The 22,533-nt window shown below is 40.7% G+C and overlaps 1 protein-coding gene across 1 annotated transcript; it reads right to left on the bottom strand.

The window, feature by feature from the left end:
- Positions 1-9,606: 9,606 nt before the first annotated feature.
- On the bottom strand, positions 9,607-18,902 carry stard7 (StAR related lipid transfer domain containing 7). The gene is made up of 8 exons (XM_083793205.1): positions 17,992-18,902; positions 17,653-17,810; positions 17,408-17,457; positions 15,944-16,054; positions 14,687-14,769; positions 14,291-14,390; positions 14,094-14,178; positions 9,607-13,521 (listed from the first exon to the last, which is right to left on the bottom strand). The coding sequence occupies exons 1-8, from the start codon at positions 18,444-18,446 to the stop codon at positions 13,355-13,357; spliced, it is 1,209 nt and encodes a 402-aa protein (XP_083649331.1). The 5' UTR covers positions 18,447-18,902; the 3' UTR covers positions 9,607-13,354.
- Between the last annotated feature and the right edge of the window lie 3,631 nt (positions 18,903-22,533).

Raw genomic sequence — 22,533 nt, 5'->3', positions numbered from 1 at the left:
GCCAAAAGAAGCTGTCTGCCGGGGTCTCTTCCGGGTTTTTAGACAGCTGGTGGATGGAAATGAAGCTCCACCCACGCGGCAGATTGCCACTGGGGCAAGCGTTTCCGGGAATCTGGCCGACGCGGCAATCTGCCACCCGGAAGAGACCCCGGCAGACAGCTTCTTTTGTCCGCGCATGCAATCTTAGGTGTGCTTATACTGAGACCCAGCCGATCGCTGTTCTTGGTCCCTGATTGGCCGACGAAATACACCGACATACATACCCAGCCGATCGCAGTACCTTCGCGCTCTGCTTGCGCAAGTAATAATACAATTTTCAATCAATCAATCCCATGGGGAAACCCGGGTCACAGCACCAATGTAACATCTGGAAATCGAACCCGGGTCTCCCGCATTGGAAATCCAACATCCTAACCACTAAGCCAAAGGGAATTCCCTACACTTGGGGGAAACATTATACTTTTTAGGCCATCAGGCTGAGGTTCTGAGTCACTCTGCTACTAATCTGGGTTTTTCATTTCCTCTCCCTCCCACCTGGAGTTTCAGGCCTGTTTTAAAAGATGCAAGTGTTGTGATCTCCAAATGGAGCCGGTCTGGCTCTGAACAGGCCGGTAGTGTGTGTAGGCTGGGTGGGGTGTGATGATCCAGTTGAAGTACCTCTGTTGGTACGGAGACGGGCCCGGGAGAACCAATGATGAGACACAGAGGCAGTATCACACCATAGATTCACAAAGTTTATTAGACAGACAGGGAATATTTATAGTGCTGGATCATAGGAACGAGACAGTAAGATGTGATGATGCGCGACATAGGAACGTGGCATGATGATGTGCAAGGGCTGTCGGCATACCAGGCGGACCTTATGGGTGCCACCTAACAGGATGCCTCACATCCCGATCTCAACTTCTCAAGACAGTACAATGCAGACAGATAAACATCTCGCTATCAAGCACAATGCAAGCTGCACTGTTACTTATGAAGTACACTGTATCTCAAGTTCAGTACACAGACTTACTGAGCTGTATATGGCATGAATCATAACAGCAAGTAATCTGCATCTTTTGAGGGAGGGGGTCAGGGCATTCCACATTTGGGTGGCGGTGCTGTATAAGGAGAATTTACCCATATTTGTTTTGAAAGTGGGTGGTACCAGATCATTGTTCTAGCTCCCTCTATTGTGGCTGTGGGTATCGCTCACTTTTTTGAGGTAGTTAGTCAGGTATGCGGGCATATAGGCCTACACTGAGGGCATTGTGGGCAAAGTTGCATTTACAATTTTGAATGTCAATCCAATTTTCAATTGCTATACTCTGTCTTCAACCAAGAGCCAGTTTAGACTAGCAAAATGGGTCGGAAAGAGGTGGGTCATGGGCAGGCACGTGCAGAGGGGTGGCTAGGGGGGCTTGAGCACCTGCCCTTTTGCAGAAAGTGCCCTTTCTCAAAATATAACATAAGGACATGTGGGGGGGGGGGGATGTGGTGTTCGGGGCCAATACGAGCTTATGAGGGGTGCCAATAAGGGCTTGTGGGGGGCCAATAAGGGCTTATGTGGGGGACCAATAAGGGCTTGTGTGGGGGGCCAATAAGTGCCATTGGCCCTTCAAGACGAACATTTGACAAGTAATGATAAATTCCACTATCATAATGAATTATCTTTTAATCTGCCATCAGTCAGTTTTAGTTTCAGACTAATGAGAACATATTGCTTATTTTACTGTCCAATGACATGAAATGGCACAAGGGAAGGACTCCACAAAAAGACCACCCCCAAAAATCGGCACGCCCACACATGTGCCCTTTTCTTGAGTTTGAGCCATTGCCCCCCCCAGTGCTCTCTGCACAGCCCTGGTCATGGGCCCCAGGCCGAGAAGTACTCGAATTAGTTTGTTTTGGGAGGTTTGAAGCTTATTTTTAAGTGACATTAGGATGCTGGAGAACCAAGAGGTGGAAGCATAGTCAAAGGAGAGCTGAATTACCGTATTAGAGCAACCGCAAGAGTATTGAGCGCACTTTTGTTGACACAGGAGGAAATTCTGCCCAGGAATCTTGTTCTTTGATTTACTTTTTTGATCACCTGACCTTTGTTGCCATGCTTTCAGTTTGTTGTCAAGAATACAGCCCAAATATGTAAACCATTAGGTTTGGGACTTTTGGTTGTGTCACTTTGTGTAACTCCAAAGGTACTGTAGGCAAGAAATCAAAAAATTGATTAGAAATAATAATTCAGGCCTGGGCCATGGCTCAGTGGTCCAGGCACCTTGGCTGGTAATCCAGTCTGGCAGTGTGCCGCAGGTTCGACTCATATAAAATGAAGGCGAAAGCCACAAAAAAACATTAAAAAAAAAGAAATAATAATTCAAAATGCTCCCTATGGACTTATATTGTAGCCTACAGTAAAGAGGCTCAAGGAGTTATTTCAGTCGATAAATGAACGCAAACTAACTTGATTCTGACAATATAGAAGTAACATCACCAAATCCAGTACTATTTTTTTTTAACTGTCAACTTCTTGTTGAATCAATTTCTAATCAATGGAGCAATTATTTTAGATTTCTTGCAGACTTTTGGAGTTCATGGCAAGGTAACTAACTACACAACCCAAACCTTTACAAAAGTGGTCTAGCCCTTTAAACCAAGGATAGCCAGGCAAGATTTTGTCATTTTCCATTTCTGAAGATGATTTAACCATGAGCTTGGACCCAAGCATCCCTATTCTGGGCATAAAATCGCACATATCTACAAGCTCAACGTCCCAATGTGCATTTGATTTTGTAGATGTGCTTTTTTAGGTGGGGGATAAAGACAATATATTTAATTGACCCTCGTCAATGGAATATAGGGTTTAAGTGGTTAATGAAAAGTGTGGTTTGACAGTAGGCTATAGTATGCGGAAGAGATAAGTCACCTTTTTCATCAGGTGAGTAGATACTAGTCTTGCCTCTGGCCCAGAAATGCCTGAATACTGGGCAAGAGTCTGGTCATCTCACTGGCTCAGAGACAAGGCTTCATTTGAAACGCCTGTCTACTACTACTACCAGCCTCCATGGTCTGCCATAGTGATTTATATGACATTGATGATGGAGGCAGTCACTCAGGCTGTAGAGTGGTAGCCCAGCCCAGCCCCTCTCTCTAGTGGGGGACGGTCACTCAGGTTAATCAGTTCATTCACTCAGACACAGTCTGGGGACATCCGAGTCCAGCTGTTCACAACTAGCCAGGACCCGTGGTGCAAAATGAATAGCATTTCATCTGAAGCCACTGTGTGCTTTAAGGGTGATTCAGACCACTGCGACTTTTATCTGCAACATTGTAATGCTTATGTCTTCCGTCGTACGGCAAAGTTGAGCACCAAAAATATAAGATCTACGTGCTTGGATTCAAGGCGTGAACAGGTAGATAAGCTATTTTTGGCCCCACGACACCGTCATGCGTCAAAGTGTAAATCGGTCTTATAACGGTTCCGTCTCGTCGTGAATAGCTGGTCTGAATGAGGATGGCTGTGTTATCTGTGTCAGTCATTCCAGAGGGCACCGCCATACATGGAGAGAAATGTTACATGGTCAGGCTGGGAATTTCACTGCAATGTGTTTAATCAATCCAAAACAGAACAAGTATACAAAATAGAATATTATACAGAATACATAGCATAGGTACACTTTTGCAAGCCATTTAACACCATCTGAAGGTCGAAAGGATTTAAACAGCATTGCAATTAATAGGGTGCTCATGTGGCACTTTTTATGCTGACACTCCTAGTCATATTAACCCTAACCCATATAATATAGTAAATGGACATGATCAAAGTGACCCATGGGCAAAAGAAAATGTATGTTTCTAGAATATCAGCCACAATGGTTAAATTGATCAGTGACAATTTTTTTTTTTACCCATGGACTATAAACTGTTATGCGTATAATTATGCAGGGGATATTATATCTGCATTTCCAGCCGATATAACAAAAAAAGACATGTCTTTCACTGTGTTGAGTCAGATCATTTTTTAAATAACTTCACATCATGTAGTGATTTTATTTTCTGCAAACATCCGATGAACATTTATGCTCATTGGCTCCTCATTGTATGTAGTTAATAGTTGATAATATTTATGCCATGTATTTCTATGTATATACAAATGTATCTAATTCACATAGGGACATTTTGATTTACATTTGCAATCATTTGAGTTAATCCTAAGAGTGGAAGAAAGACGACACACTGTCAGCACTTACCTCAACACTATAATGGTAAGAGGATGCTATCTACAATGCATTTGATGCAATAGTCTGCATTTATCTTTGAGACAGAATGCCTGATTTCAGGAAAAGCTGCAGTGGTTGAGAGTAGTGTACTGTATGTCTGTCCAGTGGCAACAGGACCAACACTGCTCAGACCCCGCCTCTCCCCCACCTCCTTTCCCCCTGTAAATTATAGCAGCACTTTAGCTAATGAAAGAGTTGAAGACCGCACACTAATAAAAGCCATTAAGTGAATAAAGCACTTCCCCCTCTAACGAAATTAAAGAATCTGCTGCTTTGGAGAGGGAGGACTCTGTATTAATATTTATGAAATGCGGAACCAGAACCCCCCCGCCCCAAACCTGAGGCCAATCCCACCCAGTCAAAGTACTTCTTGCCTGTCCACCTATCCCAAGAGAAAATGACCAACCCCCTCCTAACTTCAAAGAGGGGCGGAGGGTAGAGACTTTGAGGGTTCCGGAGAAGACGCAGTCAGGACAGTCTGTCTCAAATAGAGGAAGCTGGTGGATCCCCGAGAAGAAGCTCAGAGCATCCACACTTTTTCACCGCTTTTGAATCTGCTCCACCATGGTGCACACTTCGCACCAAGTCCAGTTTCTGTCTGGAGAGACTAGGTGTGTGGAAGTGACTTTCCAAAGACACCAGTTGGAGTGTGTCATAGACTGAATTAAGGTATGGTTCAAATGTGTTTGCCTTACATTAATGCTTTCTTGGGATGGTATTTGTGATTTTTAGTCACAGGAACATGTACAAAATCATCCAATATCTGTCAACCAAATTTTGGTTGAATGTATTTGAGTTTTTTTTTCAGTCAGGCACTTTTTAGACCAATGGACAAAGTACCCCAGCGATCTGAAGGATTCTGACTGCATGATCTGGAGGGTGTAATAAATGGTAAGATCTACAAGTTTGAGCATGAGCTAAAAAGACAAACTTCAAATTTTGGAGATCCGTCAAAAAAAGGAAAGAAACTGAGGTAAGAGAACATAACCGTGTGTTCCATGTGTAACACCCCATAATACCATTCTATTAGTTCACGCATCATCCTGAAACATCCCCATTACCCCAAAAAAGGAAACTGTCCATTTTCACCAACACATTCCATTTTTGTACTTCTTTCCACTAATGATCCATGAATCCCTTTGTGCCACAACAAATCTAGACTTCCTTTGTGTGGTATATGCATATTTATCTAATTCATCCCACAAAGTGGCTCAGTTGCCAAAGATTTAAGTTGATTATCACACCATGCCTTCTCATTTTAACAAGATGTCCCCGGGGATCTAGAAATGAATGGCAGTAACAAGATTGCCAAACCTTTTCAAGGGACTTCCCTTATAGCTCTTTCAACTGATAGCATCCTGGGTCTGACTCTTGACATTGAGTCCAGTGACCGTTAACATGGTTAGGAGAAGGATATGTCAGGAGTGGTTTTGTCTGTGTTCAGATTAGATCTCAAATCTCAAAAGATGGACTACAGTGATATAGATTTAACTGTTATTATTTAGTCCATTTGAGTGATTAGACACAAAGACTCTTTTTGCAAGGCTATCAGAAGAATTATACTGGGCAGTGGGCAACTGTATTCCCTAAGAATCTCTGGGTTTTCAATAAGACGACCATTATATTTCACCGAAATTCTATTTCCATCGATTGCCTGAGAAGAAATGCCCAATGCACTGATGGCGTACTAATTTGATCAAGAAGTCCATCCTTATGGCTCGAGTTAAACCATTCCATCAGAATTTTTAATATTCTATATTATTTGCATGATAAAACTGACCAACTCTTTATTTTTTCATACAAAAACATCTGGCAAAATAGGGTGCGAAAGACGAGAGGGCGTGGTTTGACGCAGTTTGTGCGCAGGAAGGGTGGTGCCTATTTTTCCGCAGTGAGAGTGACCTATGACTAATCCTTTTTTTATTTCGCAAATGGTCCTAGACGCACTGTACTGCGAACACTTCCCCAGTGTAAGGTGGCGGTATCTTTTTGCTCGACCGCACTGCGATAACTCCTCCTTCACACCTATGGACTTGGACCAACTCTCATATTGGGCTACGAATGAAAGTTATGAGGATATTTAGAATACTGGGCAAACTCTGGAGAACAAAGTCATCTTATAATATACCAGATATGGTGTATGTCTTTTGGAAGTATTGTCATATGACTCGTATGTGATTTTTGATCCTTTTTTGACCATACTCGTTACATTTCTGTCAAACATAACCACGAAAGAAGACATTGTTTTGTTTTACAGCCTTAAAGCAAGTTTCTTCATACGTGTTTATGCAAAAAAAAGAAAGAAAAATGGATGAGCTGCCTGACTGAGCAGCAGAGCTCTGTGCTTTGCCCAGGACGCCATTGTGCTTGATCTAACCATGCAGTGCATCTTCTGTTCATGGTTGTGCCAAGCACCTTGGAGGCTTGTGAGCATTCTTCTTCTGACTAACTTACCTACTCTGCTTATTGATGTTATCTGCCTTTTTATGTTATCAACCCAATGCCAATGCTGTTTTGCTGTAGAAAACTCAGATGACCTTTATCCTAGGCCAATTGTTTATTCATCTAATCAGAGCACAAGAGCAATATGTACCAAATAAATGAAGCAGTCTTACAGTCTTTAGAGAAAGGATTGTAGAGATTGTGGATGCAGTTGTAGTACTGAAGGTCACAACTGACCATTAGAAATGTACGTTGAAAATCTCCTTTTGAGGAGTGGGTTATATTGGGAACCACCAACTGGTCTAAATGAAGGATAGACTTTGTTTGGAAATATTGTAAATGTTTGTGGAACGGTTATTTAAAAAAAAATGGCTCGTTATATAATTATCTTATTAAATGTATATAAGACTTGCAACACACCGGAGAAACATCCCTTGTATGATCAAATGATCAAAATGCTTATTTAATTAAACAAGGGAGCATGCCTAATAAGTTGTGGGTTCTAATATTCTTTTTTGCTATACACTTACAAAAATGTAATCTTTATTCTCTTAAGATGTCTGTAACTTAAGACAGAATCATGTTCATCTTTTTTTTTTCTTTTTTACTGATGTTTAATAAATTTGTCTTACGACATTGTATTGATTCTGGGCCCTAATAAATATGATCTGAATATCCCGTGTGGATGTCTAGCACCAATGAATATATTCTATTAAGGGCAAGAATTAAACAAAACAAGTCAGGGACAGGGAGATTGATGAGACTTGAGGGGTTTATGAGTTTCATACAAATGAAGCCGTGTTATCTACTGGCAGGCTAGTTTCAAAATGGCAGATTTGTGGATCTGATCAATTATACTAAGTGTTCAGTGGCTTTTAACTATGGCTTTTCATTTCAGCCTGTATAGAATAGAGGTCACATGCTACAACAATGTGAGTCAATAAACCCATTTAGACCTGAGGACGATTCTACAAATGTCTTCTAAATCCTGACAAGTTTTCTGAAAAACCTGTTTCTTTGTCAGTGGTTCTCAAACATTTTCATGTCAAGGACCCCCAAAAATATATGTAATTGTCTACCGACCAACATCTGAAAATATGTCGTTCCAAGGACTCCCCAGAAGCAAAGATTTGAGTTAAAAAGCTCTGAAAGAATATATAGGCCAATTGAAAGAGTTGCACCACATTTTCAAGATGTTTCTAAAATAGCAGACCTACAAGCTCATAGCGCGGCACTCGGTGCCACGCTAAGAGCTTGTAGATCTGCATTTCAATAGCTAAAGCATAACATAATGCTTAAAACACCAAAAGGGGTTCCCGCCCAGAATGGGTTAAGAATGTGGACATGCTTTGAAATATCAATCATAACGACACTGGACAATGCGCAAGAATTATAAACTGATGGTCTGTGTTCTAGATGTGATCAAATTATTATATAGTTATCTCGGTTCTACTAGACTGCATGCATACCCTATAATCATTACTGAGATCATATTTGTTTTGTCACTTAATAATTATTAAAAAATAAAATAAAGAGGCTACAGCTACATATACAACTAGTGTTGTTGACATATGGCTTTAGTAATCAGTTCTCTTAAAACGATTATGAATAGTCCATCATAGTTTAACGGATGGGCTGATGAACTAGCCTAGTAATGAACTGTCTTTTCACAAAACGTCTACGAGTACTGACAACTCTGACAGTCTAGGGGGCGACTGTGGCTCAGGAAATAGAGCAGGTCGTCCAATGATCCATGGGTCAGCGGTTCGAATCCCGACTCCTCCTGTCTAGTATCTACAGTCCTTGGGCAAGACACTGAACCCCAAATTGCTCCCGATGTGCTGGTTGGTACCTTGCATGGCTTCTGCCGCAATCGGTGTATGAATGTGCGTGTGGATGGGTGAATGTAATGCACAATCTATGTAATCTATGTATATAATTGCATCATTTACCATTTATATTCATCTTTCTACGGTATATTCTACTAAGAAAAGTAGGTTTTTATCAGAATGAGTTAAACCATAATACACTATCTACAGCAACCATGATAATTATCCAAGCTTTATCTTATAGGTTAAGAAATGCAGGTGTAACCTACTACACATGAAAATGACAATGGAGGTATTGAAAACATCCCATTCCAATCTGATATTAGCCCTAGACTTGGGTGTTGCCTATGCTTCCTAGATTGGAGCTAGACAGAACATCATTAATGCAAATTATATGATGCCAGCATGGGTACATTCAAGTCAAGCAGTTATTGGCAGTACAGGAAACCCATGAAAAAAGCCATGCAAAAAGTCTAATATTCATTGAATGTTGGCAGAGACTTGCATTGATCTCAAAGTATTTGCAAAAGTAGGCTACTTAAGTAGGGTAAGTGATATTTTTGGTTAACTTAAAAAGTTTAACCACTATAGTCTGATAGCAACCAGAGTGTTCAGTAACGGAGGTATCCCCATCTCTCCAGCTCTTTAATGAACATAAAATACATTTTCTGGTGGGTGGCCAAATTTCAGCTAATCAGGAGAGAGAACTTGTCCATCCTGTATTGTATGAGTTCTCTCTCCTGATTGGATCAAATTGGTATACCGAACTGAAACTGTATTCGTGAGGCAAAAAGTGAAAATAATGAAATATACTATAGCAGCTACAAATGTATTGCTAGCCAGTTAGGCAAAGAGCTGGTAGGGTTCCAAGCAGATGCCCCTTTTGATCACTTCCCCATGCACCTCAACATCGGAGGTTTTACAGATTAGCCATTTAGACTGGAATGTCGCTACCGTTTTGCACTGGTATAATCCCACGTATCACTGTGGGAGTGTGTATATGGGTACCGTACAACTATAAGGTGAAACTACACAGTAGTCACTGAAAGCCTTAAGTATAAACAGAAATAGCAAGATACAATTGAAAATGGTTTATTGAAATTAAGTTAGTTCCATTTCAACATTTCTGTAAATCACATAGAGTGCTCCAACTCAGTTAACCAGTTTCTATACAATAATAATGCTATTTGTGATGCAATCAACATTAGTTTTGGTAATCACATTATACTGCTAGCTCAAAAGTATATGGACAAAAACGTGACTACTGCAGGAGGCAAACTGTGTCAGTAAGTGACAAAGAAGAGCACACCAGAATGCACTGCCTGAAGCAGAAAATATAGCATACCGTTCCACCATAACCACACTTTACACCGTTACCAAGATGTTTATCTTTTCTTCTGCTGAATTTAGTCATTGTCAATTCCCCCATATTTATATAGTCTTCACTGTCAACCCCTTATGTTGGTCTGGGGAAGGTGTGGACACCCATATCTCCTCCAATGCCCATGTACCGATGTACGGTAGTCACCAGTCACAAGTGGAGGAACACACTATCCCTCCTCCCAGTTCTGCACCCTGCTGAACAGTGAACACCAATCGTGTTCACTGGATGTCCAGCCAAGCCGGAAACACAAGAGTAATCGAACCCCAGTCTCGAACACTCCACGGTTAAGAATGGCCTTTTCTTTACAAACGTAGCAACACTTTATTCACTGAAGGTACTATTAACTGATTTAGACCTGGATCACCAATTTGTTATCAGCCTCAGGTCTAACATTTTAGACATTACAGGGATATATTAAATATTTAACACTTGTGTAGGATCCTTCTATTGACTCGAAAGAGTCGCAATTATATATATTTTTAAGGACATTAAATCGAAGTCCATGCAAGCTAGACAATGTTTCAAACAAAAAAGAAATGTCATGACACTTTGTCAGATTGTCAGGCTGTAAACAGTGTAGTCCATTAGACTATGTTACATGATATCCCACGTTTTCATGACATTCATTAATACAGAGCCAACTCTTATTTAGAACAGCAACAAGTTGTACAGCAACATGTACTTCTAGGACCTACACTTACAAAAAATAAAACAAAACGTTGCAGATGGGGAAAAGTTACAAACAAGCATAACTGTAGTTGGAACAAACATAGTTATACCACATTGAACTTAATGTATTATGTTTAACGGCATGGCACTTAAGGGCCCAGCAGTGTTGGTCTACTCCTGTGTATAGTCACAAATGTTACGTATAGATGTAGATCACTTTATATGTCCACCTGTAAAAAAGTAGACCAATCACATGCTGCCACGTGCATACAGCGAACCACACAGCTCAGCTGACAACTATGCCAAATACACCTCGCAACATCAACACACAAAGCTCTCATTAGCATGTTAGCACATCATTGTGTTAGCACATCATCTGTAGGCATTGTAGGCATTCAAGACATAATTTATTAATGCATAACATTGTAGCCCAATGTGAAAGGATGAAACGAAGCAATTACATCACTACAGTGAACTGAGTGACGTAATAACATTCTAAGATGTAGGCTATTATATAGATATTCAAATTAGTTAGCCAGATAACTGCTAATTAATTTAGCCGTCTTAAAGCCTTATTGCACAGGGAAGCCATGCCTACATTGGCCTGTTTGTGAACATCAGGGTATACATCAACCAATCACTGGTGAGTTCTGAGGTGTGTGTGTGTGTGTGTCTGAGCTGAGGTAGGACAATTTTTAATCACAAAATGTTTTATTTGATTGCTCAAGTGCTATACTTTTTATGAAAGGGCATTCATTTATCAGCAAACAAGGTCAGATTCCATTTCTGGAAAAATCTAAAGCCAAGCGCATTAGTACCATTTTATTGTTATTTGAGGTTTAGTTGGTTGCCACAAGACACTATGCCCCTAATGGTGAGGGACTGGTTATCCATCTGGTCATCGGAAGGCTTTACGTCAATGAACCCTGGCAAATTAAACCACAAATATGTTGGGACGGACAGCACAACATCTGGGATGTGCCAACAAGAAAAACAGTTCCATCCACATACTGTAAGAGAAGGAACCCATGAGAGAGGATCTTAAGTCAACTGATTTATACCAGCTATTAAGGTTCAATCTTGTAGACAAACTCAATTTAAAAACTTAGTTACAGGGAAACCATTTTGAACTTAAATCGTATTGCTCTGATGTGAAGAGATCACTGTGGGCAAAAAAAAAAAGTTATAACTAGTTTACATAATCTACTTTGGATTGGACAGGACACATTATAGAAATGACTGCTAATCATTGCAATAAATATTTTATAAATACCAGTGTTACCCCATTATTCCCATTCTTTTGTTCTACGTTGTCATTAAAAAGTAGCACTAATTATGCCATAATTGGCCGGCTATCATCTTATGGAGAGGTTTACGGAGAAGTTCTGTATGGTATCTGTTCCCAAGTTACAGTACATTGACAGTACGTAATGCTCGTGTGAGGGACAGGGTTCTTACACATTTTCCATTTTAAAATTTCGTTTAAAATGGCTTTTCCAGACAATAATTTCCAGAATTCTCTGTTGATATGTCACATCATATTTGACATCATAGTAAAAATATCTAGATGTTTGTTACTAAATGCTTTTAAAATCCAACCGTTCAATTATCTTCCATCTTCTATCTATATATTAGGTTTTGCCAAATAGATTGTAACCAAGTGCTGTTGCTTATAGAAATCAATTAACGATTTAACCAACGGCTTAGCCATGAAATGGTGACAAGTGGCGAAAATAGCCAATCTACAAGCTCACATCACAATGCTTTACATTGTGAGCTTGTAGATCGGCTTTCAAATCATATATTTTTTGTGCCTACAATGTATACAGTTTTTGCCATTTCTGAATTGGAATCCTGAATTATTATTTTTGTATTGTATACGGTGACCACATTTAATTCCGACGGAGGATTAGTTCGACATGCATCCGCATGTCGGACATGTGCTGCTCCCTTGCTTGCGGTTATAGTTAGGAGATTGCCTCATTTTATTTAAACTATTTTGGTGGGGAATGTGTGTTATAAGTAAATAGTCTGGAAACAATTCTTTTTCAATATTCCTTTTGTCTTATTTCCATACTTATCCAGACATGGAAATGGCAAAAATATAATTCCATACTTTTGTAGGAACCCTGCTGTCTAAAGCACACAAGACTAGGCATTTGGGAACGATAAAGTATGTATTTGCGAAGTCCAGAAATCCACTAAACTCATCATATATGCTACTTCCACTGCCACTTGCATTACTTTCCAATCCAATCCAATCAGAATGTAGACACTGTATCGACTGTACAACAGAGGTGTGGGAAATGCAGTGGGAAATGCAGAGTTGGCCTTTGAAAAGTAAAGACATTGCCATCAGACATTACGGTGCCAAATCAATAGGAGTAACAGAAGGTACTGTGAGAAACATCTAGTATATAATGTGATAATTCAGAAGTGCTTTGGCAAAAGCAACTTTACAATAACAAGGTGTTTTGGCTCAGTCTTGCTGGTTGGTGCCAGTCATTACAGTATCAGGTAAAAGGAGGCAGAAGGGAGATGTCACCCTTCAGGATATCAGTTGGCAAAGCAAAAACAGTGGCAAGACGGGCAGTGTGAAATAACTTCTTTGTAGTAGTCATTTTTTCTTTTTCCCCACAAAGGGTGCACATATTGTCACAAATAGGTTCCACTGTTCTTATGACCACTTCCAGGACTTCGTATCTTCCAAGCAGGTTATCACTTGATTTAATGTTCCCCATAACCACAACTAACCCATGAGCTTTTTAGTCTCAAGCATAGATACGGCCAGGATCTCCTGTGTGTGTGTTGTCCCCAGTGAGACGTTCCTGGCGGGTAGCATCGATGGGCTTTATAACACCTGTATAGTCATGGATCCCAACTTCCAACTTGGCTCTCAAGGCAGCAGCATGTAGTTTGTCCAAAAAGTCAGGCATACCTACCAGATAAGGTATACATGTTTGAATACTAGTGCTATAAATGTAGTAAAATGGAGAAAAACCTTGATTGTGGGTAACTTGAAACGTAGGCCTATTAGAACTGAATTATTGCACAACTGCTTTTGTCCAGAGGAATGGGAAAAAAGCATTTCTGTCAGACGGAAGCAGAGCAGCATGGTCCATTTCCTGCACTGATGTTACCTACTGCTACCTGGCTAGTAGTTATTTAACATTATATAACGTAAAACTAGAACAAATGTGATGAAAGGGGAATACTGTGAAACTCTTTATGTACTTCTAGGTTTAATTGTATGTGTATTCATAAGAGGGAGAGAGGACATAAACCTCAAATACACCATCCCCTGAACTACATCTAGTGCAAGTGAAACACCAAGACCTTTTTTCTGTTTTGACGAGGGGTTGTACATGTTTGTGTGTACTATTTACAAGGTGTTAAAGGAAACCATGAACACTAATTCTCCGTTCATGTTATTCCTAAAATAAGTAGTCCTTTTAACATAAGACACAGCATGAATCCTATATGACAACTAGACCAGTGTAAAGAACTTACCACTAGACACCATCCAGCTCACACAGTAACGAGGAAAGACAGTCTGAGGGTCATCGCTGTAGGTAAGCAGATAATCAAAGCCATTCTGTGTAGAAAAGCAAAAACACAACACCACAAGGTCACCAATAGCTGAAGAACACACACCTGTTATGTATTGCAAACCAAAATGCTAAAACATTCATCACCCAGACACCCACCTCATCAAAGGACTTGTGAGGACGGATTACCATCTTTGACTGGTATGAATTGACTCTGACAAAGTTCTGAGATTCTGGGACCCGAGGATGCTGCACAGCTCTGTAACAAAAACAGAAAAAAAAAAAAAAAAAAAAAAAAAATATATATATATATATATATATATATATATATATATACCACATGTCAAAGATACAAATACACAATGCAGAGTAATTATTTATAAATTCCAATATTCTTGTCTCTTTATAATAACAGTAATAATATCTCAAACATATATAGTGCTTTTCCGAGTACCCAAAGACGCTTTACATGGGGGTCAAGAGGAAGCAACAAAAATAAAAAAAACTTTATTAGTAAAGAAAACCCCCACAAAATATATATAATAAAATACCCACCTTGATACCAAGGTCATCAGGTTGTTCTCTAGGTCAACATCATAGCGGCGCACATAGACATAGTCTCTCGAGTACAAGGGATACTGTAAAGAATAGACATAAAATTGAGACATCACTTGTAAAAGTTGAGTGTGGACAAATTGCATTTAGTAGATCTAAGGCTATAATAGATATAAAATATAGATTAAATAATATAGATTACACATAGGTAATAAGCGACATACTTCAGTTTGTAGACAACCACTTACTAGGGTACCTGTCTGGGGACCACTTATATGGACTAAATGCATCTTTATTTCCCCCCATGGATTGAGAAATTCTTCTGTTTGACATGGAAGCACAGTGGCGCTATGAATGGAAATATCCTTTCTGTAAGTGTCGGGGACACTTGCTGGTTTTAACTTCAATAATTTTTTGTTTGAAGTTGATTTGTTTATTTACGTTGCTTTTGGGGTGCTTTTATTTTGACATTTCCTGTACGTTTGGTTTACCTTATTTCGAAACGTCCTGTCACCACACCGGCACGCACTTAAACCCGCTCGCTTCACTCACCCCCCTTCATTCACACTCAGTCAGACAGTGACAGGAGAGAGACGGCGTGTATACGTAGCAGCACAAGACGGTATGTTTGTTGGAAATGCCTCACACACTTTAATTCCGTAAATGTTGTACCCAGACATGTGTAGCTTCAGTGTACTGAGCAGTTTATAATATTTTCCACAGTGCCTGCTGTAATTTCCTATGATGGGTGACGGTGAATGAAGGTTCCAAGTGGCATTCAAACAGCTTGTTAGCCCCTCGATAGGCGGAGCAAGGTATAGGATTCTGTTTGTTTGGGTTTTCATTTATTATTTACTTTGGGCTTAATTACTTTCGTTTGTTTTGTTTGGGTCTATGATACTTTGGTTATGGTGCATTTTGCTTTATGTCTGCTTGGTTTTCTATGGAAATGACTTTACTTATATTGAATCACTGAATTATAATAGACTATAAAGTATTGTATTGTTGAATTGTACTAAAGTGATTAATTCAAATGCACTGCTTTTGTTGTTGAATGAAACTATGAAATGTTTGTTAAAGTATGTATTCTCTATCTTTTCATAGTTTTCAAATAAAAACACCTGTTGAAACCAATCCACTTCATTCTTTACATCGAGGGCGCTTACACTTTCTATACTTTTATGTTCTTATGGGTGCTTTGATTAAGTCGGCCTCTTATCTCCGAGTGAAATGTAATCGCAAGCAACAGAAACTTACAGGGAAGTGTGTGGCCCAGTGTACAACTTCGGTGCCAGTGTTGACCTCTCGGTCTACCACCTCAAGCTTGATGACCAGAGCGTCCCACTTCTTCCTGTACTCTGTATCCAACTGGGGGGAGGGGAGGAGGGAAACGTGACAACAGCAGCTTTTTATAGTACTCAGTTTGTGCACAGACCTAGAGTGTTACATTCTACACTTCTACAGTTAGTTCATTCAGAGTTTATCTCAAGTCATTCAAGACAGGTCAAAGTCTTTCAGCGCAAGTGGCATCATGTCCATTAGCAAATGTGACTTTAGTTTTGAATGTAGTTAGTTATGTAATATTTGGCCAGTGTATTGACATGTGATTACAAATAAAGGCAGTTAGCTAATAATTTCACAAACTCAGCTTCTGCTGCTTTGTTGTATTAAGGCTTGGAATGTCAATCAAATGTAATTCTTTACATCAAGAATAATTGTTTAATGTTATTGGCAGTATCAATTTGTCCATATATGGAGATCTAAGGGTGGCAGTAGGGGCAGTGTCTTGAGTGTACAGGTTTTTATGAGGTCAGATGAGGTCAGATCAACACATGGAATGAATTCTGTATTGGCCATATATAAGCCCTTTCCACACCTAAGCGCAAAACTTCCGACAGCCGCGGACAGAAGAAGCTGTGCGGCGTGTGCACAGCTGGTTTTTAGACAGCTGGTGGATGGGAATTAAGCTCCACCTCCGCAGACGATTGACGCGGAGGAGAGCGCTTCCGGGAATCTGGCCGTTGCACAAGTCGTCCGCGGAAGTGGAGCTTCTTTTCCATCCACCAGCTGTCTAAAAACTGTGCGCAGCTGCTGTGCGCAGCCGAGAATGTGCGCGGCTCTTTAGATAGTGTGGCAGCACCTATAGAGCGTGTCACAACTCACGAGGCATGACGGACGGACAGGACAAACGGACAGGTTTTTCAGGTTTTCATAGTAAGCGCATACAGTGTATGCGCTTACTATGAAAACCTGAAAAACCATGCCATACACCATTAGGCTACATTCAAATCAAGGCAACACTCACTCACAAAACATGCCTAACATAATCAAAGACATGCCTCAGGTTTTAACCAAGCAGGTCACAACAAATTACTATTTACACAGGGCGGCCTGGCAAGAGGTAAGGCTCTTAGAACGAGGTGGGGAGAAGGGTAACACAGTCACACACAAACATCAAGGACAGATTGCCCTTAGCCAACATTATTAAGTGAGGGTCTGGTGGGGCAATGTACAGAAACAAAAACCCCATTTTAAGTCTGTCAACAACTTACTCCACAACATTATTTCCTTTGTGGAGTAAGAGGAGCTTGAATATTGTACGCATTAAATTCCCTCCCAAATTGTTTTTGGGTTGAGGAGTCATCAGTTTTGAGGTTCTTAACTTCTTTCTGTAATTCATTGCTTTTCTGACATTCACATGAAGATTTCAAAGCGCTGTACCTGAACATTGAAGAACTGTCTTGGTGTGACATCAGTGTAGGAGCCCAAAACTGTGGCAAAATGGAAAGAAAAGCATAAAACTACTATTTGACATTCAGTTGACATTAATGTCAATACATTCTGTCTGACTATCCAAAACAAAACAGCACATGATGAATAACTCAGATAGCATTAGCTGCATGCATGCACACATGTCAAGACTCAGGTTTCACATGCCACTTTAGACTGCTGGGTTGTTGGCTGACCTCTGTATTCATACAAGTGGCTGTTAGGAATAGGCCGCTTCCACACTTTGAAGTCTTTTTTCTCCATCACAATTTCCCAGCCAGGTTCTGCTGCTACTGCCACCGAGGACTTGGTTATTTCTTTCACAGCCTCCAAAGCTTGAAGCTCAAGTCCACATCTTAAAACCAAATTAAAATGCGAAAGCAAATTAATACAATGCACAATTGTTATTTTATCACAGACCAATATTTGAGATCTTTTTTTTCACCCTCCCTCTTCCACACACACACACACACACACACACACACCCCAATCATCAGAACACAAAACTACTACAAAATCTACTTTTGAACATATACCTCCGAATTTCTTCATCCTGGATCTTTTCACTCTCCCACATAAAGACACCAGCCAGGGCTGCAACTAGTTTGCCCGAGCGGGCGTGCTCTCTGTGCAGCCTGCGCCATATGCTGCCCACCAGGGTCCACCTCGTTCGCTCAGAGTACAAGTTGGAGTAGAGCTCCCCGATCTGATAGGCACGTCGGAGCCTTTGGCCGGTCACGAAGCTGCAGTGGTTGGCGAGTATGGACAGCAAGCCTGGCTTCTTCTTCTTACAGGACGCCCTCGCCGCCGCCTCGCCCACACCTGCTCTCTGGAGCCATGACAACAACAGGCCCATGCTTTTGCCCAGCCATGCGGCCCTTTCGGGCTCCCCGTTGCCGATATTCTTCCCAAAGGCACCGCTGTTGTGGTATCTCACCGCCTTCGCACCGATGTCGCAAATCGGACGCCTCATGGGCATTGACTGGAACATGTTGATAATGTTTACGCAACGCACTGTCAATAGATAAATGGGCACGAAACAAGCCAAGTGCTGCAGCTATAACTAAACAAACGATGTGCTGCAGAGATACGCCACTGCCACAATGTATATCCACAAGACATATGATAATATGAGAGAACGGTTTACGAACAAAATGTCACACAACTTCCGTAGTTTTACTTTTAGCTGCCTTTCTTAGTTTGTACAAGCACACGTTCTACAGCATATTGTGGCTACATGTAGCTAGCGTTAGCTGACAACCACCAACGCGTGCGATATACGACGTCCCAATTACCTTTACAACTATATTATGGCAATTAATTGCATCTTATTATCGACCTGCATTCGGATATGGCGTTTATTCGTTGTAGCTTTCCAACAGCTAGCCTTGCGTTTGTTAAACACTGGCAGTGGCGTTTGACCTCCTCAATCCCACTGTCCCATGAACACACGTGACGCCACTCAGCTGATACGCCCGCCTTCATTTTTACAACCAGTTCGTTCATTGGATGAATGTCATTCAACGACCTATTTCATTGGTGCTTTTGGGAGTCTGTCTTGAAATTGATCTATACGCACGCATAGTAGCAAGTTTGCCTGCCCTGCTCACACTTCACACGCCCCCCTCCAGGAGGCTCCAGTTTCAGGGCTGACTCAGGGTCAGACTGTACGTTATGAATCCATATTTTTATGTCATTGTAAATCTGATCCAAGATCAGTCCCAATGTACCACCTCTAAGTGTACCACCTATTGCTCAATGGCAAGTCGTTTTGTCGCCCTCCAGTGGTTGCAACTGAAATGTACTATTAATGAAATATTTGATATTAAAGCAAATAATAGCCTACATTTTCGACTGTTGGTCTTTGATGCATTTTGATGAATTGAAAATGGTGGGCCCTATTGTAAACAAGTGTAATGCTTTATGGTGTCGTCCACTGTTTTTTTTATTGAGTTGTACTTCAAATGTACTTTGTTAATAAATCAATCAATCAGTCTCCAATAGAAAGAGATAATTACAGGAATTGAATAAAGTCAAGTGTCCAAATGAAGTCAATAAAGAATATATCTAATAACTGGCCCTCCTTGTAAATTATAATTAGCTTTATCCATAAAAACAAGATAGGCCCTAATGTGTATCTACATTGAAAGGTAGCCATTTCTCTGTTTTGCCTCCATCTACAGGTTTTCTCTGTGTAAAAGCAAATGTGATTTGTTATAATTTTACAACTTTCCATTCCAGTTGTACCACATGCAAAAATAAAAAGATCATAAGATGGTAGTGTATAAAGTTCAGCAAAACACGGTAAACACCTCTGCTTAATTTAATTTGCACTGACCCGCAAGAGACAATTTACAATTTAGGCATTTAGCAGACGCTCTTAATCCAGAGCGATTTACAGTAAGCAAGAACACATAACTATACCAGTAATAAGACGCCTGAGGGCGAGAAGCGGTCGTATGCACTGGACATATATGGAGCGTATCTTGAGTGTACAGGGTGTGATGAGGTCAGATCAAGTTATGGAATGTCAGAACAGGTCAGCTCCATATATGGATATCTAAGGGTGGCAGCGGGGGGCAGTGTATTGAATGTACAGGGTTTGTACTGGGCCGGGCCTTAATTTCCGGGCCTGTTGAGAACTCTAGTTTGAACTCTAGTTCTGGCCAGAAGACGGCGCCGCTCGTCGGCAGTCTCCTCCGTGAGAGTGTGGAGGTCGTACTGCTAGGGCAGATCGGTGCACACGCCGATCTTCCACAGCAGTACGACCTCACCCAGGCGATGTCAGACTGCTGGGCGAGTGTGGCATGGGATGAACTTTGACCAATAAATCACAATGACCTGGGCACCATATATGGGGTTGATGTCATGTGATGTCACGATGACCTGGGCACCCATGGGGGCTTGCCTGGGGTGAGCGACGGGGATTTGAGTTAGGTGACGTGACAGAGTGACGGGGATTGTGGGTTAGGTGCCAAAAACGCAAGGTTTCATAGTTAACGACTTCCGGCCGCAATAATACATAGACAGGAAGAGATATATAGATACATAATACAACATTGACTAAACTGTCAATGGTGTGTAATTGTATTCAACTGTCAATGACTGAGCATGCAAGTGTGTACCCCACCGCACGCACGCACGCACACATGCACACACACACACACACACACACACACACACACACACACACACACACACACACACACACACACACACACACACACACACACACACACACACACACACACACACCAAAATACAGCAACTAACTGAGGTGAATATATCTTGTTCCAACAAAAAGAGTCACACAGGTTGTTAAATATTGTAATTTTATTGTTTAATATTTTGTTCGCATACAGTATAATCTCTCATTGGTTTCTATGTTGCAGTAATTCCTGGACTGAACATCCATCATTCTTCTTGTTGGTTGGTTAGTGGGGTTTATTGGTTGAATAAGATTAGTACAGCTGGTTAGATAAGTAGCCATCACACAACTGGCCCACTCACCTATTCACTGCACTATTGCCAGATTCATACTTGGTTGCGCACCGGTGTCACATCGAAAATAGCAGATCTACAAGCTCACTGCAACACAATGTGAGTTTATAGAGTGGTTATTTCTGTGTGACACCCTCTGTGTGGCAACTATGTATAACTCGGGCGTAAAAAACTTGCAATGGGTGTGATAACAAATATTTATAAGCGTATGTTAAATGTTTAACAACTAACCCATATGTTGACCACATGAGAGAGGGAGACCCAGGAGAGTATTTGAATAAATACGAGTAGGCCTACGATAAGTTTTTGCTGTTTGGGTTTTGAGTCTTTTGACTTAAAATGCACAACCTAATAAAGGCCACACACAACCTTTAGGTTTCAAACCCCACGCTTCTTTACATTCCAACTCAATCAACAGTGTTATTCGATGCAAGTGCTTGAAAAATAATAATCTGAATGTAAGTATAATGTGATTGTTAGATAGGGTTAGTCAGGTTGACATGACATGAGAACTTAATAGGCTAACATGTTGTGTGTCTTAACTCCTGTCCAACACATGAGCCATGTGCTAGAAATACTGAATCTGTTCATTCACAACTCCCAATTGTTATCTGCGTAGGTGTAGGAGGTGTGCTTGTCCCCATTGGAATATAAAAATAGGCATTTTCTTTTTAAAAGGTAGATATGGTTTCAGTGAGTAATAACTGATCAGCATTCATCTAATGTTGCCCGGCTGGGGTGACAGCGAGCATAAATAGCACATGCAGGCAAGAAGGACAGGAGGTAGGACACAGAGAGAAAAGAGGGGACTCAATGACTATGATCATTCAGTAGCTTTCAGTGAACAGCGGTATAAGGTGATGCTTTGACTTGATTCATCCACACAACTTGAGAATTGACAATAATGGCTAATTCATACTGTGTCGTACAACCGTGTGACTTGTCAAAAATAACTAGTCTGACCGATGCCATATTTGTTGTTTCGATGCTGAACCACGATTTTGGTGAGGCCTAGACCAGGGGTTCCCAAACCTTTTCATGTCAAGGACCCCCAAATTGACACTAATTAGCCCGCGGACCCCCATTTGAAAAGATATGCCAGGGACCCCCCTATAAGAGAAGATTTTTACGGCTCTAGCAGTGATTCTCAACATGTTAAATTTCAATGACCCCCAGTTTGACATAAATTAGTCTACAGACCCCCATTTAATGGCATTTCTATCTCTGGGACCCCCAATTTATATTGGGGGTACACTCTGGCCCCTTTTCCACCGGTTGGTTCCCAATGGGAACCGGTTCAGTTCTTTTTGGTTTTTAGTCCATGAGCCAGAGCTCCAAAATTGAAACATTAATTATGAATTGAGTGTGCAAAACCATACCTATATTAGATTGTTATCACCATTAAACTTCCCCAATTGAGTACTTACACGAAGACAATGATTTATTGTATTACAAATTTTACATTTTAAAATATGCAAATGAGGTATTATGTAGGATAATATGCAAAATAATCAAAAATATGAAAAAGGTACTACTGTGGAAGGGTTATCATGTATTAATTTACTTGTATTGATCCT

This window comes from Protomyctophum parallelum (assembly GCF_964188405.1).
Source record: "Protomyctophum parallelum genome assembly, chromosome: 21".
In the NCBI taxonomy this organism is placed as follows: Eukaryota; Metazoa; Chordata; class Actinopteri; order Myctophiformes; family Myctophidae; genus Protomyctophum; species Protomyctophum parallelum.
Note: the sequence above shows the minus strand (reverse complement) of the source record. Positions and strands in the feature narration are given on the sequence as shown.

What these genes read in the sequence shown, in the direction of transcription:
- stard7 (XM_083793205.1), bottom strand. Translation starts at nt 18,446, where the DNA reads ATGTTCCAGTCAATGCCCATGAGGCGTCCGATTTGCGACATCGGTGCG. An exon ending in GACAGTTCTTCAATGTTCAG is followed by an intron (nt 16,055 to 17,407) that starts GTACAGCGCTTT and finishes CCCTCCCCCCAG; the next exon opens with TTGGATACAGAGTACAGGAA. An exon ending in ACTGGGCCACACACTTCCCT is followed by an intron (nt 14,770 to 15,943) that starts GTAAGTTTCTGT and finishes TATTCTTTACAG; the next exon opens with TATCCCTTGTACTCGAGAGA.